We start from the raw sequence: 25,071 nt of genomic DNA on the forward strand, positions 1-25,071 counted from the left end.
GTTTGATTAACGGAAGAGCTTGCTTCTCCACAGACACCAAGCCTGTCGGGCCATGTCTGAGGCTCTGGCGTGCGCCCGTTCACCTTCAACACGGAGCATCCAAGGTCCGCGAGCTATTGGCAGGGCAGATCAGTAGGGCCATCAGCTCGGGTCATAGACGAGAGCACCTTTCGGAGGAAAAGAGCCTGCGCATAGTCCTCATCTCCGATAGGCATCATGCAACGAGAGGAAAATTGGAAGACATGTTTAGAATTGTCGTCCCAGGTCAGTGCTCAGTCTCCATGATGAGGCATCGAGAGCCGTGCCTAGCTTTGCCTCGGCTTTTCTCAACGATTCAAGGAGAATAGTAATTATATCCCGTTCACCAGCGCAGCCGGGGTCGACGCCACGATCGCCAAGCGCAATGCCATTTGGAAGAAGTCGAGTTCGTGGGTAAAGGTGGGGAGAAGTGATTTGACGAAGATGCAAATTTTCAAAATTCGAACAATTTGCAGTCCCATTTTATCTTGACCTCAAGCCGACGGATTACATAAGAGAAACTAAACTGGCCCCCCACCATGAGACTGATACGGACACCTGGCAACAATTGCCAATCTTTCTTCCGATCAATGTTATCAAGGGGGGCTCTGTAAGATCATATTAGCTTTGAACGTCAGAGTGAGTGCAACCCCGTTGCACCATACACCGAGTTAATCATTCTCTGATTAAGGACACCAAAAACAAGAGAGAGTGTGAAAAGAAAAGGAGAAAAAAAAATCGATATATCTAACTTCTCAAATTCCAGATCTCGCTGCAAGCTCCATCGTTCAGAAGCTTATGTCAACGCCGCGCATTAGCTGGCCCGTGCATTAGAGAGCTATTGATGGAAGGAGCCTACCAACGACGTCTCTGATAGAGCTTGAGCTCCTCGGGCAGGGCGGGGTCTACCAACGTTAGATTCTACCTGAACGATTTCGTTGACTCGGGCTGCTTCATCGGAACGAGTAGGCACCTCTACTTCTAGGCCCGATGCTCCTCGACTCCGTGGGCTGACGGCATACTTTGTCACCGCATTTTATCTCTAATGCTCATGGAGCCATCAATCGCCGTTTCTGCATCTCTTCTCTAGCACCCCCAAGCGTATTGAACCAACGTCTGTTTAAGGACAAGCCCATCGACCAGTATCAGGCTCTTATCGACTGCCCAATACCTACATATCCTCGACCGGCATCATGGACAAAGTTCCGTTCGAGATCCTCGCCGCAATCCTTAGGGTCACAGTTCACTCGATGCCCAAGAATGCGGCACTCAATCTCCGCTTCGTCTGCAGGGCCTTTGATACTGCTTTGAAGCCTATCCTGTGCCAGACCCTTAATCTCGAGTTCACGAGGCTCAGTCGGTTCAGTCACAGGCGGCCCCCAACCCCAGAGGGTCTTCAAACCATTGGGTATCATTGCACTTCCCTGTACATTGACCTCATGTTGTTAAGGGACGAACGTAAGACTCCGACACTGTTGATCACCCACAGATCTAAACTGAGGCTGTGGACCCTTCAAGCTTACGTTCCATCATTTCTAACATATCAAACAACGCAGTCGAGGTTGGTTTTCTAAAAACCTTGTTTCGCGACGTCCCGTCTATGACGGAGTTTTGCGACACACTAAACACCCGGTATTGCATGAACCCCAGGTCTTTTACAGAGGAGGAGTATCGTGCAAGTGTGACGGAACTTCTCTTCTACTGCAACCGGGTAGAACGGATCAGACTGAATTTGCCATTTCCTCTTGTCGGACCGCATTGCACCGCTGTTACATCGACGTTGGCTAATACGTTCGCCGCCTTGAACCGCAAGGAGGACGAGGAGGTGGAATATTCGAAACTCAAGGTCCTCGTCCTCGAGAATGCCGCCGATATTTCCATCTGCAGCCTTTGGATGAATCCCCTGGATGTCGTCAACATAAGGAAGTCGATAGAGTGCCTGGAGCATTTTGTCATCTCGATAAGAAGACGCGAGCCTCTCTTAGACAGATATCCCATCTACGCAATCTCCCTTTGGAGCCTGATCGCATCTGCCAGCTTGTTAAGAACGCTCAGCCTTGTCGGATTGGACTGCGACCACCGGCCTCCCAAGTCCATCAAACACACAGTTTCAAGTACCGTGGATGAAAGTGAGTGGACGGCAATGGCTCTACCAAAACCCCGATTCTTATTCCACAGACTTGTAAGCCTAGAGCTCAAAAGAGTTGAGATCTCAGCAGATTTCTTCTCGTCGGCGAGGAGCATCTTTGGCAAGACGCTTCGCGAGCTCTTCCTAAATGAGGTGTATCTGAAGGTTAGCGGCACTGAACCAGATCAGACTCACCCTTTCAAGGTATTATGGGTTGGGCTCCCGAATACTCGTCCGCGGGAAGGCGACATTTGGGTGGCCCATGTCATCCGTGAAAACCTGCCAAAGCTCCGTGTTTGCAGAGCTAGTCGGCTTGGGTACGACTTTTACGGCACGGAGGCTGGATTAGAGGCATGCCAGAACTTCGATCTTGACGACCCTTGTGGTCTTAAGCGGACGCTTGCGCGGCGCTTCGTCGAAGTTGTGACCGGCTACGATCAACCTAAGCTAGAATCCGGAGAACCTTGCATAATGCTCTCCCCTCAGAGAGAGCATTCCCAAGTTTGGAAGGAGGAGCTGAAACCCGTATCCAAACGCATGCGGCCCTCCGAGTGGGATACCATTGCTTACCAGAGCCTGGTAGCTAACCCCACATCAGCCTGGCTGAGGAGCATCGACGGGATCTTCCCAAACTGCAACAAGGGGACCCTTGATGAGTTGCATGCCATCGCCCAGACTGCGTGCACTGGCATGAACAAACTTACGGAGCACCGGAACTCGCTGGCAGGAGAGGTTGCCGATACTATACCTTTGGACGACTTGGGGGACCTCGTGGAGCTACCACCACCCGACACATCTCAAGGATTCGAGGAGCCGACTGATACTAATTTAACCGAGTCAACTTAGGCTCTGGTTGTCGAGGGTGGCGACTCAGGTTCGGATACCATCAACACGCCTCAGGTCCACCAGGTTGACTGGAATCAGACCAGTCTTCAATAAGGATTCAGGAAAATGGATTAAGGTGAAGCAGCACTTGGAATGAAACGGGGTGCATCACAATATATCATAGCAACAGAATACGGGGGCGGACTGCTGCTTGGTCATTAATACGAATGCGAGAGACGGATGTCTGCTGGCTGTCAACACCGTCCACTACTCATTTCCAGAACGGAAGTAGGTTCACGGGAGAAATAACCCTTTGCGATGGCAGGTTTTCCAAGGCTTAAAACATTTCATATCTCATGATACCCATCAATGGATCTTTTTTTTAAAACCTCCTGTATCTCGACTTCATCCTGCTTTTTCTTTCCGCCGTCTTTTTGTATTTTCCCTTTTGATGTTCCGGATATGTACAAGCTCCACGCTCTCCATTTTATTGGGAAGTTCCATTAGTGGTGCCGTTAGCCCCATTATTTGCTCCGTTGCTCTGTCCGTTTACGCCAGCTTCCGCCTTCGTCTCGCTTACTGCCCTCTCAAGTGCCTGAAGGACATCGGCGACGAGGTCTTCAGCATCCTCCACACCGCAGCTAATGCGCACGAGATCGTCGAATACGCCAACAGCTTCACGCTGGTCCTTGGGAATCCCGGCGTGGGTCATGCTGCTAGGGACCTCAACCAAGCTCTCGACACCTCCGAGACTCTCAGCAAGGGTGAAGATGCCCGTACGCTGGCAGAAGCGTTCGGCAGCGGCGTGTCCGCCCTCGATGCGGAAAGAGAGCATGCCACCTCCCATTCCGTCCCTGTGCTGCTTCAAGGCGATGTGTCGATGGGGGTGGGAGTTGAGGCCGGGGTAGTTGACCGAGATGACGTGGGGGCTGGCCTCGAGGGCAGTGGCAACGGCGGTAGCGTTGCGGGTGGCTTCGCGGGCTCTAAGATGGAGGGTCTTCAGGCCACGGTGAGCCAGCCAGGAGTCGAAGGGAGAGGGAACGGCTCCAATTGCATTTTGGAGGAAGCCGAGTCGGGTCTTCAGCTCATCGCTGTTGAAGGCAGCGACGCCCATGACGACGTCACTATGGCCGTTTATGTACTTGGTTACGGAGTGGACCACAATATCCGCGCCGAGGTCTAGGGGATTTTGGACGTAAGGGGATAGGAAGGTATTGTCAACGACGACCATGATACCGTGAACATGGGCTGCGGTAGCCACTGCTCGGATATCTACAAGTCTCAGAGTCGGGTTGCTAGGGCTCTCAATCCACACCAGCTTAGTCTGCTCGTTGATATGGGCGCTGATGTCCACCTCAATCTCGGGCGTGAAGGTGACCTTGACACCGTGGGCTTTCGCTACTTGAGTGAAGTACCTGTGCGTGCCTCCGTACACATCTGATACCGAAATGACGTGAGATCCCGCAGCGAGAGACTGAAGGATGTTGGCAGTCGTGGCGCTGCCCGAGGAGAAAGCAAGAGCATACTTGGCGTGCTCCAATGCGGCAACGGCCTTCTCAAAGTTGTCGCGGTTTGGGTTGCTGGAGCGGGAGTACTCATACTCGCCCACGGGCTGCCCTACCGCATTCTGCGCAAAGGTGGTGGAGAGGGAGATGGCCTCAATGACGGCACCCGTGGCAGGGTCGTGGGGAGAACCCGCGTGGACTGCCAAAGTCCCGAATTTGTGGACGGGAGAAGGCGCCCTTGGTGGGGTGGTGAGAGGTTCGCCGTTGCTAGCCGTCATGTTTGTGATAGCGGCGCAAGATGCTATTGGAAACTGATAAGAAGAGATTCCGAGGGGGTGGAAAGAAGCAGTTGCGAAACTGGAGTTTAAATGTGCGAGAGTGTGGGAGGGAGAACGTCAGAGGGTATCTCTGAAAGACGTTTAAATTTCCACACGATCACGGGTTCGTGGTTGTTGAAACTGGTTACAGGAAGGCGCCCTCTATCAGTTGGAATATTCGCCCCACAAGAAGCAAGAGATGTTATCAAGTTACCGCTTTCAGGTTTCCCCGCTGTCTCAACGATGAGACAAGAAGAACCCAAGAGGGGTGAGGCGCACCAGATATATGCCAGGATCGTGTCCCCGACTCACGTACTTCCTGCCTAATCAGGCGTAATTGCCAGGTTTTGCGCCGGTCAGGGCCCGAGGTTTAGCGCAACACGGTCTTAGCTATTAGCTAAGATATTGTTGAACGGAGACTTATTAGTAAAAAGAACCGGTGAGCGCGCTACAGGGCTAAGTATGGGGGGGCCGCAGATGGATTTTCAAATTGTGGATTTGGTACACTGGCGAGTTTGTGCGAAGGAATCGGGGGCCAGTCCAGAGGAGGGAGAGATAGCGTGAGGGCAACAAGGTCTTTAAAAGGACCCTGAGGGAACGAGGAAACGTGGAGCGGGAAGGGCTGGGGAGTTTGAAGTTTAAAAGGAAGAGAAGTCCTTTAGAAGTCCGCCAAGGAAAAAGCGGGTTACGTTGAAAGCTTTTAAATCAGAAAGGGTCGATGGCGACATCTGGGAACTTTTTATCATTGATCTCTGATCTAATCCAAGACTGGCGGAGCTCGGGTCAAAGTCATTGCCATTGACTATTGGTATCAGTCATCATCATAGATGGCGGCGGCTTTGGTGACCCCGTCGCCCTTGCCGGTTGGCCTAGCTCAATGGTAATGGAGCAAAGGACATGCACAAGCACGTCTTCGAGGGGTCTCATTGCATCTATTCAATACCAAGGAGGAATGGTTCGATGGGACAAGACCCATTTGCCAATCCGCAATTTAAAAAAAGACAAAAAAAAAATACGGGGGAGGCGGAAACAAAAAAAGGAAACTAAGAAAAAAAGAGGGAAAAAAAATCCGAAGGAAAAAAAAGACAAACTTTGATGCGGTTCAATTGTTGCGCCTACAACCGCCAGCCCCTCATCCACCTCATGGTAGCCGGGGATCATCAAATCAAGGGATATCCCATCGATCAAGTGATTTGTCCAACCTGGGATATTCCCCAGACATCTTGCTGGTCACGGACTATAATTCGATAAGTCTACCTGGTATCATTGACTGAGTGCCATAGCTTTTTGATAAGGCGGTGATATATTAATAGGCACGCCTGCGATTGGCCTTCGTAGATCCCGCAATTCGGCGACCTCGAGGCGGAGGGAGGAACAAAACTGAAGTGGTTGCGCGAGAATGGTGCACGCTCATGCATCAAGATCACAATGCAAGTGTACGAGGGAAGTATTCTTCCGCCCCCCGGGAAAGACTTAATGATTTCTAATCAGCCAGCTGGTGGGCACCCTTGTCGCCTTAAGGGCGGATACGTAGGACTCCCGAGGAGCGAGGGCGGAATCGGAGGGGTCGTGTCACAAACTACGTCAACCATGGGATCAATCACGTATTCACTTTCTCCGAAATTTAACGGCTCACCATGGCCGAAGGGTCTCACCACACCAACTTGGCACCCAAGACATTTTGACTACGGTTACTGTGCCATTGTTGCAGTCCTGCTTGTTTGCCCTTACTAATCGAATATAAATGCAGATGTCCCAAGCTATTTGATGACAATTTGAGCTCTCTGTCCATCCTGGGTCTTGGTTTCATCTCCATCAACACGTCATACTTCGTACGCAGTAGCCGGGGTAAATAATGGCCCCTTGTCAGGTTAAAGTCGCCACTGAACAAGGCCCCTGGAGAATATCATAAGACTCAAAATACCCCGTAAGCGCGCCCTGAGCAGTGATTGTAGTCTTAGCGATGTCCTTCCTCAACATCACGTTGTAGGCTGTAGGGACCGGTAAGTGGGTGGTACATGACAAGGGGCCAGAATTACAGGGGGGGGACCAAGTACACTCCAATTGCACCTTCGCACTGAGGCCATTGTCGCTCGATCATTGTGCCAAGGCGGCGATAGCTCTGCTCTGGGCATTTGTCAACTGTCAATGCCCCGCCACATGGATTCATTCATCCTGGGCTCTCGGACAAAATTACGAAGCAGGATTATGGATTTGATATCATAAGTCCTTCAAATGGGCTCCAAGCTCGTATCTTGGTTATTAATGATCTTAACTGCTTGATTCCTTGAGACGACGAGCAGCATGGAGCGTAATACGTATGTAGTTTACTTGAGTACTCCGCAGAAACTGGGAGCGGAGGTGATCCTTAACTACTTTGTCATGTGATATTTTCTCTCAGGTGCAAGCCTTGAACGGAATTTGCTTGCCAGTCGGCCCGGGGTCTGGTTAGAGTCCGAAGTTTGACAGTTTCGTTCAGTACCGAAGAGGTGGAACTGGGATGAGGTAATCTTGATTGGGCGTAATAAGTATTACCTTGCCCCGGGGTTTCTCGCAAGAAATACTTCGTATTAAATGAAATGTTGGTTGGCGATGGGTTCTGGGACGATCAAAGGGTGCTAAATCCACCAAGGGGAAGGCGCATCTTGAGCCTGTTGAAGGCGGTAAGTGGACTAATTTGCCCAATCCAACCTCGACCCCAATGGCTCAGTGATCCAGACTTCAACTATATGCGTATGTCCCCAAAGCCGAAGACAAGAGAGCAGCCCCACTTCAAGTCACAATTGTCAAGTGCAAAGACTGTGGCATGTTGGATTTGCCCCCTACCAAGTACATTGAAGAAGGTAGGGTAGGAGTGGCTGGGCACTTTTGTGGCGGATTAAGGGGTACGAGTACCTCAGTACTTGATGAATAGTGCCAAATCTAATGGAATTCCCCGTCTTTGCCCCGCAGACTGTGCTCTCCTCGGTCAAGGTAGGCAACAGAATTGTAATCTTAGAAACTCGGAACGTCCATTGATTGGAACTCAAGCCTGAGAAGACTCGAAACCTAAGGTCTCCGGTTGGCTGGGCTTTCCACCTTTTTTCTGACACCTTAATTCCGACCTCATGCGCAAAGATACGGTGAACTGGACGGCGACATACGCTTGACATACGCTTGACATACGCGACGCTCCTCTTTCGAAACCCACAGAGTCTTTTGTTAGTTAGGGGAACTCCTCCAGGCCCTCGACCGATCGCCGCCTCCTCCTGGCCATGTATGCGGCATCATACACAAATTCTCAGGGGATGAACCAGGAACTCGCATGCCTGTCATCTCCTTTCACGAACCCAATTCGCTCTCGAACTTGCTCGCACCTCAACCTCTAGTAACACGCCATAGTATTTAAATATCCACGAACTGATTGAGAAAAAGATGCCTCCAAGGCGGTCTCACAAGAAGTCGAGAGCAGGCTGTAGGCGGTGTAAGGTCAGGAAAATCAAGGTAGGCTCGCCTCAACCGGCATCGGATCGGCAATGATCTCAAGCGACGACCGCCGACTAACCTCACCGCCTATCGTGCTCTTAGTGTGACGAGATTCATCCTAAGTGCGGCAACTGTGTAAAACACGGCGTATCATGCGACTTCGAGAATCCAGCCATCATCCAGCAGCTTTTGGCTGCCGCTATTGCGACATCACCTACGCCTGCCCCGACTCTCGTCGACCCCGTCAGTCCCGCACCTAGTAACTTTACCACCTCGACATCCGTCCCCGCCCCTTCTCCCGCTCCCTCCCAACTTACTGCAACTATCCCGGATGTGCCGCAGATATTTAGCCCCTTGCCTCTGACCATCCCGGCCCCTGCCCCAACCGGCAGCAACCGATTCCTGGAGTTGAGGCTGATGCACCACTACACCACTCACACCAGCAAGACCTTGGCGACTAGTGTGAACCTCAGCGACGATGTGTGGGTGAATGCCGTGCCGAAGCTGGCTTTTGAGGGAGCATCATATTTGACAGATGCCATGCTAGCAGTGGCCGCGTTGCATTTGCGATCTAGGAATCCTGACGATCAGGATATCGTCCAAGCATCTCATGCGTACATGGCTTCGTCTCTCTCTGCGTATTGCGATACTTTGAAAGCCGGCATTAATGAGACCAATGCTGAGGCGCTGTTCCTCACGGCGTCCCTGATAGCATATCAGTCTACAGCAACACGATTGTTTATCCGAGACGATCCGAACACCAATTCCCCGAATGCGAGAAACGGCGGCTACAATCTACCTTTGTCATGGTTCCACGCATTTCAGGGTGTCAAGGCTGTTGTTGTGTCTAGCTGGCAGTGGATTAGGAATAGCCGTGCCGTCCTGAGTGTCATCGACTCTCAACCACCGCTTCAACTAGACCCAGAGTTGAGATCCTCGTCCTCTTTCTTCGGCCATCTGACGGAAGGCATCGATGACGAAGTAGATATCGAAGATGAGGAGAACCCCGACTCCACCCGCAACGCATATTACCATGCCATCTCAGTGCTTAACTGGGCACACAGGTCTCCGCACACCGGGGCCTGTCTTGCATTCCCTGCAACGGTTGCTCGACGCTTTGTTGAGCTAATAGAGCTGAAACGACCCCGGGCGCTAGTGATACTCGCGTGCTTCTTTGCCCTGCTCAAGCGCGCACAACACCTGTGGTGGATTGACGGCGTACCCCGCAGGGAAATCATGGGCGTGGTATCTCTTTTCGAGCCCGGTTCGCCGTGGTGGCCCCATCTTGACTGGCCGCTCAAGATCGCTCTCTATGAGGGTGCGGTGATTCCGCCGGAAGTCTGGGGCTTCGATTGGGTGGCGGAGACGAACCGGGCTGCGCAAAACTACAATCCGCAAACGACGTTCGTGGAGCATATTGAAGTGGTAGCGCAGATGTTATCACGGCCGAACTCGTTACCCTGTGGACCAGGACCGGCGGATCAGCATATGGCGTAGCTCACGGGGGGTTTATGACTCTGGAAATATATACGAATTCTCATATCGGGGAGTATATGGCAGGATGGAAATAGACTGGATAGGAACACGTTTAATGATTTACCCGGCACAAACTTATGGCTAATTACGGGAAAGGGCAAATGGAGTTAGTTGGTCGTGGGTTATCTTGACTTTTTTTTTTTTTTTTTTTTTTTTTTTTTTTTTTGGACCCTGGCAGGAAGCCAGTACATTTTATGTATGGAGTTTTTACCACAGATATACACAGCTAACCCGTCCTCTCCGATGCTGGAGTTTTTTGTTGAGATTGGACGTAGCAGTCGGCATTAAATCCAAAAGGTATTCAATGGAAGGAATGAGAATTTCAAGTACTTTTGACGAACTTGATATTTCTTTTAGGAACCGCCAATGGATTTTGAAAAACAAGCCCCCCAACTCCGAGCATATGGTAATTGCAAACTGAAATGCATGACATCGGTTCGAGTATATTATACCCTTTGTCTCTTCAACTCGTCTTCTCCCACTGCCATAACGTCGTTCTCGCCGTCCGAAGCCTCATCTCTACCTCGTTTCAAACCCTTGACCTTCTTCGTTTGGAGCTTGCTGAGGTCCTGCTTTCCGATATGAATCCTTCCGATCTTGTCTCCTATTAAGTCGGTCGTGACGTTCTTCTTCGTCTTTTCCTCGGTGGTCTTAGCCTTCTTCAGGGCTTCCTTGAGCATGCTCTCATCCGCGTCCTTGGATCGTCCTACCCGGAAGTCCATACGGGGCCCCATTTCCTCGACCTCTACGCGAGGAAGTCTTTGGCCGCTCTTTTTCGTCTGGATCAGATAAACTCTGACGTGGATCTTGGGCTTCGCCTGATCGTCGATGGGGTCCTCGGCCGTGATAGAGACGACGTATTGAAGGCCCTCCACATCGACCTTTTCCGTCGACTCACGGGCTGCAAAGAAGTCCGTGAGCATGCTCTTGGCAAGGGTATACTCGTTTGAAATGGGGCTTTCGAAGACGGACCCCGCGAAGACGACCATCGGCTTAAGCCCAACCGCACACTTCCTTCCCTTGAACTGCGCAATGCGACGGAAGCTCTCGGGGTCGAGATACAGCTCCAGCATATCGAGCACCTTGTGGCCGAACATTCGGACAAAGGTCAGCGCATGGGGCCGCTTCTTGCTCGTGTTGCCAAAGACGAATAGACTGGCATCGTTCTTCTCGGAGAAGAACTCGAGGGAGGTGGCGTCGTCGAAGGGGTGGATCTCGTTCTTCTTGGTGAACTTCTTGGCGAGGGGCGCACGCATGGAGTGGAGGTCCGTCATTGCATCTTGGACTATTTGCGAGCAGCTCGTTCCGCGGAGGAAGAGGGCTGTCTTGGGGTTCTCGATTGCCTTTGGCTCGCGCTTTTCCAGCGCCCGCTTGGAGCGTGCGTTTCGGGGTTTTCTGTCGCAAGAGAAAACGAATTAGTCAATGGCTTTCAAGAGGGTTTTTGCGAGCTAGAAGGATATTATTTCGAGGACATACACAGTACGTAACATTTCGGCGTTGAGATTGAACCTTTCTCTTTGGTGATAAGAGCCAGTCTTGGAGAGAATGAAATGCGCTTGGATATTGGTCGAAGGCGGTCGAGAATTTTTTTCCAGAAGAAGCTTATCGATAAGGGCCTATCTTATCAGACTTGCCCCCCAGCGAAGTCGTCTCTCAGATCAAAGTTGGGAACTCGGACAGCCAATCCGCCCCGACTTTGCAACGGCAAACCCTTAATATTCTTATAGATCTGTCCATTTTTGACAGGATACCGGGGAAATAGACATCAATCCTAAATTATATCTGTCGAGGAGGGGTATGCCTGATATGTATCTTTTATGTTGCTCTCCTAGTCTTGACTTACAAAGCTTTCGGAGGATTTACTCGTCCCTCTTAACGCTTACATGAACATGTGGGATTCGGGAAATTAAAGCGACTTCTATACATCAAGGCTGGCGCGGAATCGCTAGCAATTGGGGCTGGTGGTGATGGGAAGTCTTCGAGAGGCCGTTTAAGTCAGCTGGGGTTTACGCATCAATGATGGATTGATTCCCGTTACAGAGGATAACTCGAAGTGTACGAAATACTGTTTCGGAAAGGGTTCTTCAACGCAATTCTACTGGGAGCACATCGTCTGATTCTTCGGTGTGGCATTGACTTTTACCCATCTGGCTCGAGCTGCAATTGGCGCCGTAAGATTAAGCTGTCTCCGTCAATCACTCTGCTGAGACATCGAGCAGGCGGGGTAACGGCTTGTGAGCGACGTTGAGGGGGCGGGGCTAATAATAATCTCTCCAATCCTAGCGCATGCTCTTGGGTTGGGTCCAGTTTGGCCAAGCCTTGGAAGTTCCGGGAGGGCATTACTTCGTCCTAGTGTGCATGAATATCAACAACGGCTTCTAGGTTAGCAGGACCTCTTCTCTTGAAGGCGTCAACAGCGTAATACTGTCAAATGTCCTCGTGAAAGAAGTGCGAGGGCCTTCTGCTAATTACTGCCATTTGACCAGTCGACATGCAAAGCTTAGGGGGGTTCAGGAGTATCTCAGGTACACAGGTACAGTAGGACCTTTCACGCAGGATGAGGATCGATCGGGGCAGGGGTCGCAAACTTGAGGGGGCGGTGTGTTCGAACTAATACTTCGGACGTCCTCAATTAAGCACACCTAACATTGAACCTTGAAGTACCCATATTGAAACTGATGCATTGATCCTTGAGATCAGCCAATGGTTCACTCAATTGACCTTCTGAATTGCGTGCTCCACTGCGTGGACAGCTCCTTGGGCCTGACGCTGGACACAACACCGCCTCTATTAGACGGGCACTTTGTACCTACTTCGTCGTTTTCAGTGCTTGATTCGAAGGAGACTCACCGTATGTCGGAGAAGAGCTTCGACCCTCGTTCAAAACGCCAAGTGATTATTATTAGTTATTAGCTTACATCAATCAATCCAAACGCAGATACTTCGTACTGCCTGACCATACGTACCGTCCCAGGCCAGCACAGTTCGGTTGGGTGATCTACATACGACTCCATGTATTACACTATCCCACGGAAACAGCGTGTCTCGTAGCGCATTATGCTCAAGAAGGGGCCAGGGACCAGGGGACCAGGGGGGTCTGGTCACTGCTCCACAGTGCTGGATTGGCACTTGATCTTGGTGTGGCAGGAACACTGAACCACATTATCGAACTCCCCCAAACCCGCATTTCATAGAGTCGTCGTCTCCTTGCCCATTACTTGTCCCCCCTCCCTCTCCACCCAGAACGGTGTTGTTTGTTTTGACCTCCGCTTTATCATCGCTGGCGCTTTGCTGTGCGCGTGCATCTCAACCTTCTCTCACACCATAAAATACGACCAAGTTTCCGACTCAGAGTGTTTCTATTAATCTAAGATGAAAGGCGAGGTAAGGAATAATAGATCCATTACGCGGCGCCGCTCTCTACGTTCTATACACATGCTGCGCCTGCCCACACGTTTCCCTACCCCATCGTCTCCCAACCATGTCAGTGTTTTGGCTCTTGCAAGGCTAACGAGGCTCGTTGCTTTTCCTAGGTTCTTCACCTTCACCTGGGCCAAGCTGGCACCCAACTCGGCAACTCGGCTTGGGAACTGTTCGTTTCTCGTCCTTTACCCCTCTGCCCGCCTTGTTTCCTCTCCTGACCGCCTGTTGTAGATACCTTCTTGAGCACGGCCTCGGGCCCGACGGCCGACCTGACCCGAACGCTGGAGAGCTCGCTGAAGGCGGCTCGTTCGAAACCTTCTTTACGGAGACCAGCAATGGCAAATACGTGCCCCGAACCATCTTCTTCGATCTCGATCCTTCGCCGATCGACGAGATCCGGACCGGAGATTACCGCTCCCTCTTCCATCCCGAGTACCTAGTGAGCGGCAAGGAAGATGCTGCCAACAACTATGCTCGCGGCCACTACACCGTCGGAAAGGAGGAGATCGACACCGTTATGGAGCGCATTCGCCGTGTTACTGGTTAGTGAATCTCGACTGGGACCCCCACTATACTACTTTACAGCTCTTGATGGCGCCCTTAGCCACGAACGAATATCCCCAAAGCTTGGAGAACTCGAAACTGATGCGATGACCTTCTTCAGACAACTGCCACTCTCTCCAAGGATTCTTAATCTTCCACTCCTTCGGTGGCGGTACCGGTTCGGGTTTCGGTGCCCTTCTCCTGGAGCGCTTGTCAAACGACTATGGCAAAAAGTCTAAGCTCGAGTTCGCCGTGTACCCCGCTCCTCGAGTGTCCAATGCCATCGTCGAGCCCTACAATGCCGTTCTGTCGACCCATAGCACCATTGAGAACTCCGACTGCACATTCTTGGTTGACAACGAGGCCGTGTACGACATTTGCCGACGGAATCTCGATATCCCTCGGCCTTCGTACGAGCACCTTAATCGCCTCATCGCCCAGGTTGTCAGTTCGATTACGTCGTCGTTGCGGTTCGACGGTGCGCTCAATGTCGACCTGAACGAGTTCCAGACGAACCTCGTCCCCTACCCTCGCATCCACTACCCCCTGATTAGCTACGCCCCTGTAGTTTCCGCTTCCAAGAGTGCTCATGAGAGCTTCAAGGTCCATGACTTGACATTCCAGTGTAAGTGACTGGTTGGATATATGCGCACTATGGGACTTTTCCAAAATCACTGCGGTTCGCTCATTTGCTGATTCCTCTAACCAGGCTTCGAACCTAACAACCAAATGGTTGTCTGCGACCCCCGCAACGGAAAGTACATGGCCGTCTGCCTCCTGTATCGCGGCGATGTCGTTCCTCGAGAGTGCAATGCTGCTATTGCCGCACTCAAAGCCAAGGCCTCGTTCAACCTTGTTGAATGGTGCCCCACAGGCTTCAAGCTTGGTATCAACTATCAGAAGCCTGTAGCGGTGCCCACATCGTCCCCCTCCGAGGGTGGCCTTGCGTCCGTTGACCGATCCGTCTCCATGCTCTCGAACACGACCGCCATCGCCGAAGCCTGGTCGCGCCTGGACTACAAGTTCGATCTCATGTACAGCAAGCGCGCCTTCGTTCACTGGTACGTCGGTGAGGGTATGGAGGAGGGTGAGTTCAGCGAAGCCCGAGAGGACCTTGCTGCACTCGAGAAGGATTACGAGGAGGTTGCAGCTGAGGGCTTCGATGGGGAAGAGGAGGAATACGAACACTAGAGTTCGCTGTGCGAGTGCGAGCTCGCCTCGCGCAAGCATCATCGAGGAGCGGAGTGGGACTAGCTCTATGGGATATTTTGGTTCTAGTCGGCCAGAACCCTTGGCTGCTATGCCATGAGCATACAGCAGGTGTTGTTTCCCTAACCCTCCCGATTGCGATGATACCACGATGATGATGACTGGCTAAGTTTTTCGATTTGTGTTTTTTTTCTTCTCCTTTTGTCGGTATTTTTGTGGAAGCCAGGTTTATCTTAGGGGGAAAAAATGGTATGGAGTCAAGTCCGTAATAGATGAGAGACTATCCGGCTTTCGTATGCGCGATAACCTTGCAACCCTTAAGTCTCGGTTTGGCCTGTTGATAGCGAGACGAGAAATATTCTGATTTCATTTCTTTCCATGCTCTTCCTGGTGTTCGCGTTTTTCTGGCAGGCATATGTGGATGTCTTGATAACGGCGGCGCATAGGCGAAACAGCTCGATGAGATGCATTTAAGGGCCCTGAGTCGTGAGTTTAGAGTGATTCAAGAAGATGGAGATCTTGGACAGTGAGCCATACGCTCCTAACGCCAATTCCACTTTCTTGGTGGCTTATCACTCTCTGCCCGTGAAGCTACATTAATTGACCATCGATTGAAGTTTCGAGAGCCTGAGATGCGGTCCGATATCGAATAGAGGTAGAAAATCGTAACATTTTTCTGTCGTACTGGTGTCAGTTGGTATCTGTAGAAAAGCAACAGATCATGCTGTCTCTCTAAAGGCCAATTAACTACTACCACTATCTGTCTTCTTCTTTTTCCAGTCTATAACGCGCTTAGCCCGTTTTCCTTGAAGTCTCTTCGCACCTGCTTTCCTAAACTTGGGTCGCTTCCCGAGGTTCAAGCCATCACGAGCAGAAGCCCGCTTCCCCTCAAACACAATCTGCTCCGGAGTCTTGACATCAGCAGCAGACTTCGAGCTCGACGGGAAGCCCTTCTTGCTCCCGCGGACGTGGCGCGCAGCACCCGCAACGCCAAGAAGCTTTGACGCGCGGCCTGCCATGGACTGTTGGTCTGGCGTGCTTTTGGGCTTGTATTTAGTGCTTCCGGGAGTTGTAGATTCGGCATTTGAGGCAAGGATACGTTTCTGCATCGCTTGTGTTGTCTTTTGCGGGTTTTTGGCTCGAGTCACGCGGAGGGGACGAGGAAGCATGGGTGCAAACTTTTTCCCATCGAGAAGAAGAGCTGCTTCGACGTGGTTGATATCCTAGAGGGAGATTGTTAGAGGCAATTCCAAGGAGATCCCGGCTGAGTATCACGATGTGGCTTACATAGAATTGAACGTAGGCGAACCCTTTTCCAACGCGGGTTTTCGGATCGCGAACCACTCGAACATTCTCCACCTTGCCGGCCTTCTGGCCGAAGACGCGCCAGAGACCCTCTTCCACATCGGAGGGAACCTTGTAGCGCTTTTTAGAGGTAGTGTTACCCTCTTTATCGGTATTAAGCACGGTTTCGTCATCGACAAACCCGAGGTTTCCCACAAACACGCAGCGACGATGATCGGCTTTGCCGGGGTGAGCAACGCTATCTACCCGAAGATGCCTGTCCAAAACGATGGTACCGTTGAGAGCAGAGACTGCCTTGCGCGCGGCAGCAGGTGTTGAGTACACCACGTAGGCGTTGCACGACTTGGTGGTGGCGTCCATGAGTGACTTGGTGATGTAGGCAGCTCGCTTGGGCAGCGCCAGGGATGAGAACGCAAGAGATCTGAACCTTATAGATTCAATCTTCTCCTGGGGCTTTGCATCCTTGTCGAGAATGGTAGAAAGATGAGCACGGAGCGCTTTCGCGGCCTCTTTGGACGACGAAGCCTCTGCAGCGACATTCGCGAGGAACACAGTCCGGATGGCTTTCTCCACATCGTTATCTTTGGGCTCTTGCGCCAGCGATTCGTGAATGGGCTTATCATCCTCCTCATCGCTCTCGTCATTCGATTCTGACGCATCAGCATCAGCCGCCACCTCTTTGCCGCCATCGACGCCCTTTTGCTTTTGTCTCTTGCTAGAGGGCTCGGTGTCTTCAACATCCTGCATCAGTTTGCGCATATGTCTCTCTTCGAGGTCGTCGGCGAGATCTTTCCTCTTCCGCTTCTTCTCAGGTCGTGCATGGTTCTTCTCCGTAGCAACGGGCGCAGAATCCTCCAGGGTGACATCGTTCATAATCTCGTCCTCAGATGTCTCCTCGGCGCTATCACTTCCCGCATCCTCGCTCCCCTCGAGAGATTCTACCTCGTCGGCGTCATCTTCGTCGGAACTCGTCGTATTGCTCTGCTTCGGTGCTGGTTTGGTCTCTTCCCTCCGTACAAGCGAGGTTGGCTTTGTAGGCTTTGCGGGTCCAGTCTATATTTCGCAACATTAGCTAGAGTCTAGAATGAGGGCTATCACCTATACTCTACGTACACTACTACTGAACAATGCATCAAGGGCTGGATCGATTTTCGCCGATGATGGCTTAAGGATCGAGGATATGCTGAGCGGGACAATGTCAGTTATCGAATTCGGTTATGCAAACTTTGGGGGCGGGAAACTATACCTTCTTGCCATTATGGGGAGCTGGAATTGTTTGTGTCGTCTCGTTTTCTCTCCGTTGCAATTATCTTCATCAAAGACGAAAACTAAAAAAGAAAAGAGAAAAAAAAAAAAAAAGGCGTCCTGGATGCGTGTGGGGCACCTTCTCTCAATTGCTTGTGAACAAGGTTTCTCACAAAAACAGCCAGCCGTGTGCAGCTGCCCTATCTGCCATACTTCAGAACCCAATCTCAACTGCTCACGATGTGATTCGAAGTCGAATATCAGATCGACGACACTAGTTTGAAATATAAACGGCGGACAAGGGGAGGAAAGTATATTTAATTCATAGCCATTACTCAGTTACTCGCAGAGATTATGAGCAGTAAGGGTGTGAATTGGCAGGGGTTTGTTGTGGAATCCATATTCTCCCAGCCGTCAACCGTGAGCAGATGGGAAAGGTTCAGGACTTACTCTGGCCAAGCCCATCCTCAATTGCTTTGCCTTTCCCCTTATAAGTGAGCATACCATCAGACACTAGCACATACGACCATAGCTCGCAGACAATTGAGGGTCCCGTCCGCTCCCCTGTACACAAGCTGCGAAGCGCCAGACTAGTAGTTGGGTCGGTGACGACCAGCGAATCCCTGGTGTTGTATGTCTTCTTTTTGCATCTCAATTGTTCTTTTTTTTTTTTTTTCTTTTTTTGACAGAAACTCTCTCGAGTGAAGGGCGCTTGCCGGGGGCTTCCTAGGCTGAGAAGCTGACCCGGAGTCTACGGGGACGGGAAAGAAGATCTTCTGGGGTTAGGATAGAGGTGGCAGGAGAAAGTGTCTCTTTGTTTGTTTGTTTCTTCTTTAAAGTTCGTCAAGTATCAGGGTATTAACCCTCGAAGTCAGTGCCGACAAATTTTGCCAGTGTTTAGTCTTTCACCCTTTGCAATACGGTTCTTTTCAGTGTCAGTTCTAATGTTAGGGGAGTATAATCCAGTCTTTTCCCGGCGTATTTTGCGTGTCTCACATCCTACAAGCTTCCCACCAATATTTCATTTACCGCTTTCAACCTGTACGTAGCTCACATAGCACCGGTGGCAGTGGACCCTGCAGCTAGCTGACCGAGACTGACGGTCCGGGTCGAGCACCGGAGCCGGGGTCGGTTCCGATATCCTAGTTCTAGGTGCTGCTGAGGCGGTTGCCAGCATGCCCTCTGTTCACGGCCGCATATCATGGTGATCTTTGGTCAAGTTGCGAGGTTCTAATCCTTGACCTATCCTCTGGTCTCGAGGGAGATGATCAGTTTATGCCAGTGATGCTACAAATGGCGGCTTATATTGCCGCGGGGCGAGCTGAAAAGCCAAAGAGTGGTTCATGGCCGACAGCAGTTTCATTTAACAAAACTAAAATACCAAATGAGAATATCTTAGACTAAAATCTATTTCCCTCAACTAGCAACCGGCATTCATACCGTAGTTATGCGCTCCACGGATTCTGTGCTCTATCCAGATCTGTCGTAACGAAATGGGCCGGATTACCATGTTTGAAACCCTCAAATAATGGATCGCAGTCCCATGGGACTTAACAACAATACCAGGGCCTAGCAACTCCTTGGCAATGACAAGTCCTGGGCCCCCATGCCTTAGTGTGACGGCTTCCCAAGCCTCGATCACAGGAGGTCGCAGGTCCAGTTCCCATATTCCTCTCAAGGTTATCGTAGAGGGCCGCCCTCCTCTAGCTGACTGGAATCTGAAGACCATCGCCAATCCCTCTTGGCCGTTCCATATCTCCATCGTCTCGAGGTTTGGCATTTCCATAGCCGCCGCTGCTGCTGCCTGGAGCATGTAGCCGATCTCAGCTGGGCTCTTATTGGGCGCGAGTAGTCGCGAGGTCAGCGCAAGCGAAGTCAAGTTGGGCCACTTCCAGGAGGGTTCTCGAGCGTAGGAGAAATCACCGGCGTCGACTATGAACGACGCCGAGAGGTGCTCAAGCCCGAGACTCAGGTTAGCGACTGCTCGGCTAACATCAAAGTCCGACATTCGAATAGGACTGCACTCCGTATAATCACGTAGGTATCGTCGATTGAAATTCTCGAATAATACGAGTCTCCGTAGTCTGCTAGAGGCGAGCGATTCCAAAAGTCTTCGGAGAGCTACCTCGAAGAGAGGGATTGGTTGTCAGTGATGAGCAACATGGCAACGACCACACACATGGCAGCACTCACATCGATCCGTCCACTCCTTCTGGACATCTAACCATTCCCTCCAAGGCTCGTAGTGGATTTCCTGGAGATTGGGAAAACGGGAAAACATCTGCGCCAAGGCTCCTGGCTTCCATCTCCTGCGGTTCTGTTGACGTAGAAGCACACCTGTTACTACCGAGACTAATGGCAGCTGCTGCTACCACTGGTTTTCCTTTTCGTCCTCATCGAACGGTCCTTCGCCCATGATCTCGTCAAAAACTTTGTCAATGGCATATTCAGTCAGAGCGCAATCTTGACTACCAGCGATCCAACCGTGGTGGTGGTCCTCAGCTCGGACCAGCAAAGGCTGCTGCGCCCATCGACACTGGTCGCCCTCGTCAGGAGGAACGTCAGACCCAAAGGTCAGGTATTTGAACTAGTGCTTTGAGTCGCTGGGTGAGTGAACGCTGATATCTAGCACCAGGTTGCCGTTTGGTTCCCATTCACTAGAGTTACAAACAGTTGCTCGAGCGCCGTGGTAATCAGGGTATTGTCCATGTCGTTGAGCACCCACAATTCCTGATCTTCATTCCCACACTCGGTGCAGTCGTGCTCACGGGGTTCCAGACAAAGCCATACATAGTGCACGAGAGCTCGATTACGATGAATCATCGAGCGAAAATCGGCGAGGCGTGATGGTGTCAGGTGGATTTGGGCGAAGTTGTGGTGCTTGACGATCGTCTGCCACTCTCGTGACACCGTAGTGAAGGCGGTCAAGCTACAACCGTCCCGCTATAAGGCCTCCAGTATAAAATCCCGGATCTCTTCAGGTAAGCTGTGCCGAGATGTCTTGTGGGACGTCATCATGGATGATGATGATAGGAAATAGGGTCAAGAGGAAGAGGGCTGACCGGAGCAATCGGTTCCTTATATGGCTTCAAGGCTATCAAGGTGGTGGAAGAACTACTGGAATAGGGGCTATGAGTCATTAGAGAGCGTTCGCGATCATATACTATCTTCGCGAAAATCTACAAAATCAGCTGAAGGCACAAGTCTGACGACTCAAACTTGAATAGGATCGACTACAGCCAGAGTCAAATCGGGAAGCACATAGACTAAAGTCTCCAGCATGTGACAAAACACGAAATCCAGGGAATCAAAGAACAACGTGGCTGGCAGCGGCTGACCTCTATGAGTGATTCAAAACTTAGCCACTGCTCTGGAAGAGATATGTGCCTTGCACCCTGGCACGAGGTGGGGGCCATGAAGTTCACAGAACCTAGGCTCTTCTGGCGAGGAGCTGTTCGCGACTAAAACATGGACTTGGAGGTTAATCTCGGCGAGTATGCCGAACAAGACGGCAAGGTTGGTAACGGTTCGTCTTTTTCTGTTCCATCGCTACTGTTCTGGCTTCTGACTTCCACAGTACTGGATCCTGGCTCATTTTTCCTTATCATGTCGTCGTTCGAAGCAGGATGCAATCGAACACACTCGGATAGATACATACGATTATTTCGAAATGCACATACTGGAGTGTTTGGACCCACTTAAAATATCGAGAGGGTCTGCGCCACTGAAGCGGCAGCGCAAACAGCAACAGCCAAGAGGTACAAAGGAGAGAAGGGAATTTTGCCCAAGGAAAAAGTTCCGTCAATTGCAAGGCTCTTTCCCCACCGGCGCCGCCAAATGCCGACCACCGGCCTTCCTGAGCCAATGAGGGGTGGTTCCTTCTCCACAGGTACACAGTGTACATATGTAGCCAGCTGTTGGCAGGAGCTATCCTGTCATCCGTCGCTTCCCACCTGCCACTTGATACTCTGCCCATTTTCTGTGTCAACGAGATCGCACTTTCCTGGATTGATTCCCTCCTCGACACAATAGATCGCGCAACCCTTTTGCTCTCTTTCTTTCACTCTACCTACCGGCACTCCCCTATTAAGCTTTTGCCTTATGCCCTTTCCAAAGAGATCTCCAGATCATATTCTTTTCTTTCATGATATGAAGAGCCTTGTTTCCATGTGCTGCCTCTCCGAGCACTGGTGATTGAGCTTTTCTTGGTTTGTCTCCTTCCACTTTGACACCAACTTCTCTGAGCCGCCAAACCATCCAAAGCATCTACCCTCCGCTGCCCTCGTCCCGACTGAATACAATACGGCTGTCTCTATATCAGTGCAGCATCTTTTACTCTTTAATACCCGAATCTGAACTTTCCGACACTTGTTCCGCCCCTCCACTCCACGACGATGGCAGCCGCTGCCCCAGCAGTGCCTGCCCTATCCACAGCCAACGCCATCCCAGATGGTGAGGATAGCAATCTCTCTAGTCCTTTAAGCGAGGTGGAAGATAAAGACGGGGAGCCAGACGACCCTGATGCCATGGCCCTCGATGACCCCGAACCACACGACGCCGGTTCTGACTCCGAGAGTAATCTCTCCGATGCGAACGATACTGAGGCCGAAACCGAGCGCCTCTACGACACTCCACAAATCACCCGACATAAAAATGTCGTGCTCGGCCAGATCGACGAGGACGAGGCCACCCAGGAAACACCCACGAAGCAGTCGACAGTCGTTGTCGCAGATGCTCTCCAAGAAGAGGACGAGTCCCTCTCGGATGTGGACATTTCAGCGCCTCCTTCCAGTCTACCTGACGAAACTAGATCACCTATAAAATCTCCACAATCTCCGTCTACGGATGAGAAGAAGCTCTCTTCCGATGCGAAGAAGCGAAAGCGATCGCCCGTTGCGGACCAGTCTGATTCAGAAGGTCCCCTTCGGAAGAGGGCTACCTCGGTTGTAGTACCGGATCGCGAGACAAGCGCGAAAGATGTACCAATCGATTCGAAGACGATTAAGCCTCGATCTGTCCGGTCCGGCTCCGGCGCGTCGGCCGATACCAAGGATGAAAAGGCTGTCACCCCACTCGGGGGCGCTTCTCCTGCTCCAGAACCAATGGTAACGAAGAAAGTGACGAGAAACGGTAGCAAACAAGCAAAAGCTGCCATCACGAACGGTGCCGAAAATAGAGATGACGACGTCGCTAGTGTCGATGAAGCCGAAACCAAAGGAGAGGGTGATGCAGCTGATGCTGATCACGATGGGGATGTAGATGCTGCTGCGAAACACGACGATGAAGAAGGTAATGAGCCTCGAAGAATGCACTTTTCTCAGGACTTGGCCATGACCCTGGAGCTAACGCGCCGCCACGCAGCAGAGAAGAAACGCATTGCCATTGACGAATGGGGTGCGATAGAGGAGAAATTCAGCATCTTCAGAGATCGGTACGTAATAGTCAGACCTGTTCTCCGGCAGCGGTCGCGGCGAAGATGTGGCATTGACCGAAGACTAATGGAAATGCCTTGCAGACTGTATAAAGACCGACTGGAAAAACTCGAGCGTGAAGAACAAGCCCTTACCGCCGATGTTCCCTATCACCCCGAATATCTCAACATGAAACAATGCCTCGACGAACTACATGAGAAAAAGGTCCAAACAATAACCAAAGAACACGAATATATTCTTGAAGCTTATGACCGGGTTGCAGTCGCTCGCCGAGCGATAATATGGGGGCAATTCTATCAAGGGATACGCGAGGCGAGAGAACGAATGCTCTCGGAGTTAAATAAGTCGTGGCATGAGACACAGAATGCTCGCCGCAGTGCGCATAGGGCCCCGGACTATGGTCTATTGTTCCCATCCACCCCAGCGCAACGAACTCGGAATGCCGTGGCCTACAACACCGAGGTATCTATTGTTTCGGGCATAGCCAAGCATGTTGGGTTTCCTGCCGCCCCGCCCATGCAAGGAGCTAGCTCGGGAGAGATTGAAGAGGATCTTGACGCCATGCAGGTGAGTCATTGAGCATTCCTCCTCATGTCAGTTCTGCTCTTAACGTCCTCTTAGCGAGCTCGCCGCCAGCGGCAGCAGTCTATGATGCAGCAGCAGACGCCGACATTTTCCACCGCTCTAGACTCCGTAGGGGAGCAATTTATTAGAAACACTCCTTGGGCGAATCCGAATCACCCTCACCACCACCAGGTTTATAAAACTGTTTCCGGCACACCCTCCGATTCACCAGTTATTGCACAATATCAAACCCCGCGACCGAACGGGAACTCTTTACCCCAGCAGTCATCTACAGACGGGCCATCAACCCGGAGGCAATCGGCTTCCCCCGAAATGGCACGCTCGTTGAGTACCATGAGCCATGGACAGATAAAGCGAGTTGGAAGCCACCAAAGTACGCCCAGTTCTGCGACTAAGACAGGGCAAAGGTCGGCAGGATCAAGGCCCGAATCTCTGGCGGTACCATTTGGGGGTTAGGCCGTGCGTGGTTCCGTTGTACTCTCTGGAGAGTGTGTTTCTTTGATTTTTGGTCCTTTCTAGACCTATCTTGACAGATCGGGCTGCATCTTTCTTCTTCTTTGTTTTCCGCATTTGATACCATTGTTTCATCAACGGGAAGAGTGGTTGGCGTGAGGACAATCAGGGTATTTTGGCGGTAAAGGTGTTTACATGGGGTGGAGATGGGATATTTGAAGCTCGCCCATCTCTTTCGTGGGCGCGGTAAGGATTCTAATGCGGGACATGCGTAGATGATTTCAAGGAGTAGCGGTTGAGCGTTGTTTATACAGAGGTTCTATTCATGGGAGTGGGTCGTTTCGGGTTTCCCTTGCTCTATAATGTACAATAACGCCAGAATAAAAAGTGCCCCAGGCGGTCTCTCGAGTTGTTAAAATATACATGATGAATGCCTTGCTTCTTTGGCAAGATCGTGGTTATGTTCCAGGACTCGAAGGCCGCATAGATGTATAAGCTAGTTGATACCACCACCTTCTTTGCGTGTCGCCTTGGAAGAGCAGATAACCAATATGGGTTAATCTAGAAGGGCTGCGCAAAGGTCGAGTTGGAGTTGCTCGCGGGCCGCGAACTCGATGCGAGATCTTGATCATAACAAATTTCTCTCGAACAGCTTATGACTGCGCTTTCCGTACTGGCGCATCGGGGACCTTGACGTCTTCGAAGTTATCTTGACCGACCGCGGTAATCGTCCACCAATCTGCGGGCAAGGCTTGTAAGCGGGTGCCGTAAAATGATAGCAGTGAATAAAAAGACGTGTCCGATGGGAATCACTAACAAACTCCGCTGACGACGGCGAAAAGACCAAGTCCAGTGAGGGCATTCTTAACAAGATATGGTCGGCGGGCGCGGAGCAAGGCCGGCCCTTGCCGTAAATTTCGGTCGTAGTAGGAGGCCTTGGGAATCCTACAAGAAAATATCTGGTTAGCAATGGGCAAGCCAGGGCGCCACGGAGGGGTATTTTGGCCGGTATGTCGAGAAACCTACCCAGCCATTGTGATATGCGCTCTATCGGGAAGACGTTACGGCACGAAGAAATCTGC

General features: G+C 51.3%; 7 protein-coding genes and 2 pseudogenes across 7 annotated transcripts; 4 read left to right on the forward strand and 5 right to left on the reverse strand.

The window, feature by feature from the left end:
• Positions 1-1,211: 1,211 nt before the first annotated feature.
• Positions 1,212-3,085, forward strand: SAPIO_CDS3189 (uncharacterized protein; the record flags this gene model as incomplete). Its single annotated transcript, XM_016786039.1, has 4 exons — positions 1,212-1,476; positions 1,575-2,147; positions 2,211-2,878; positions 2,993-3,085. 4 exons carry the CDS (start codon positions 1,212-1,214, stop codon positions 3,083-3,085), a joined length of 1,599 nt encoding a protein of 532 aa, XP_016644045.1.
• A 373-nt stretch (positions 3,086-3,458) lies between these two features.
• Positions 3,459-4,754, reverse strand: SAPIO_CDS3190 (annotated as a pseudogene; the record flags this gene model as incomplete).
• A 2,964-nt stretch (positions 4,755-7,718) lies between these two features.
• On the forward strand, positions 7,719-9,755 carry SAPIO_CDS3191 (uncharacterized protein; the record flags this gene model as incomplete). Its single annotated transcript, XM_016786040.1, has 3 exons — positions 7,719-7,766; positions 7,999-8,049; positions 8,361-9,755. The coding sequence occupies 3 exons, from the start codon at positions 7,719-7,721 to the stop codon at positions 9,753-9,755; spliced, it is 1,494 nt and encodes a 497-aa protein (XP_016644046.1).
• A 485-nt stretch (positions 9,756-10,240) lies between these two features.
• Positions 10,241-11,284, reverse strand: SAPIO_CDS3192 (Ribosome production factor 2-like protein; the record flags this gene model as incomplete). The annotated part of the gene is made up of 2 exons (XM_016786041.1): positions 10,241-11,189; positions 11,271-11,284. The coding sequence occupies 2 exons, from the start codon at positions 11,282-11,284 to the stop codon at positions 10,241-10,243; spliced, it is 963 nt and encodes a 320-aa protein (XP_016644047.1).
• A 1,882-nt stretch (positions 11,285-13,166) lies between these two features.
• On the forward strand, positions 13,167-14,951 carry SAPIO_CDS3193 (uncharacterized protein; the record flags this gene model as incomplete). Its single annotated transcript, XM_016786042.1, has 5 exons — positions 13,167-13,178; positions 13,328-13,386; positions 13,449-13,759; positions 13,882-14,385; positions 14,470-14,951. The coding sequence occupies 5 exons, from the start codon at positions 13,167-13,169 to the stop codon at positions 14,949-14,951; spliced, it is 1,368 nt and encodes a 455-aa protein (XP_016644048.1).
• A 761-nt stretch (positions 14,952-15,712) lies between these two features.
• SAPIO_CDS3194 (Nucleolar protein 12) lies at positions 15,713-17,531 on the reverse strand (the record flags this gene model as incomplete). Its single annotated transcript, XM_016786043.1, has 4 exons — positions 15,713-16,192; positions 16,257-17,327; positions 17,388-17,457; positions 17,521-17,531. The coding sequence occupies 4 exons, from the start codon at positions 17,529-17,531 to the stop codon at positions 15,713-15,715; spliced, it is 1,632 nt and encodes a 543-aa protein (XP_016644049.1).
• A 1,408-nt stretch (positions 17,532-18,939) lies between these two features.
• SAPIO_CDS3195 lies at positions 18,940-19,527 on the reverse strand (annotated as a pseudogene; the record flags this gene model as incomplete).
• Positions 19,528-21,913: 2,386 nt separating this feature from the next.
• SAPIO_CDS3196 (uncharacterized protein) lies at positions 21,914-23,603 on the forward strand (the record flags this gene model as incomplete). Its single annotated transcript, XM_016786044.1, has 3 exons — positions 21,914-22,950; positions 23,035-23,518; positions 23,577-23,603. The coding sequence occupies 3 exons, from the start codon at positions 21,914-21,916 to the stop codon at positions 23,601-23,603; spliced, it is 1,548 nt and encodes a 515-aa protein (XP_016644050.1).
• Positions 23,604-24,642: 1,039 nt separating this feature from the next.
• On the reverse strand, positions 24,643-25,023 carry SAPIO_CDS3197 (uncharacterized protein; the record flags this gene model as incomplete). The annotated part of the gene is made up of 3 exons (XM_016786045.1): positions 24,643-24,728; positions 24,807-24,934; positions 25,016-25,023. The coding sequence occupies 3 exons, from the start codon at positions 25,021-25,023 to the stop codon at positions 24,643-24,645; spliced, it is 222 nt and encodes a 73-aa protein (XP_016644051.1).
• Positions 25,024-25,071: the final 48 nt, after the last annotated feature.

This window comes from Scedosporium apiospermum (assembly GCF_000732125.1).
Source record: "Scedosporium apiospermum strain IHEM 14462 chromosome Unknown SEQ_SAPIO_0088, whole genome shotgun sequence".
Taxonomy (NCBI): Eukaryota; Fungi; Ascomycota; class Sordariomycetes; order Microascales; family Microascaceae; genus Scedosporium; species Scedosporium apiospermum.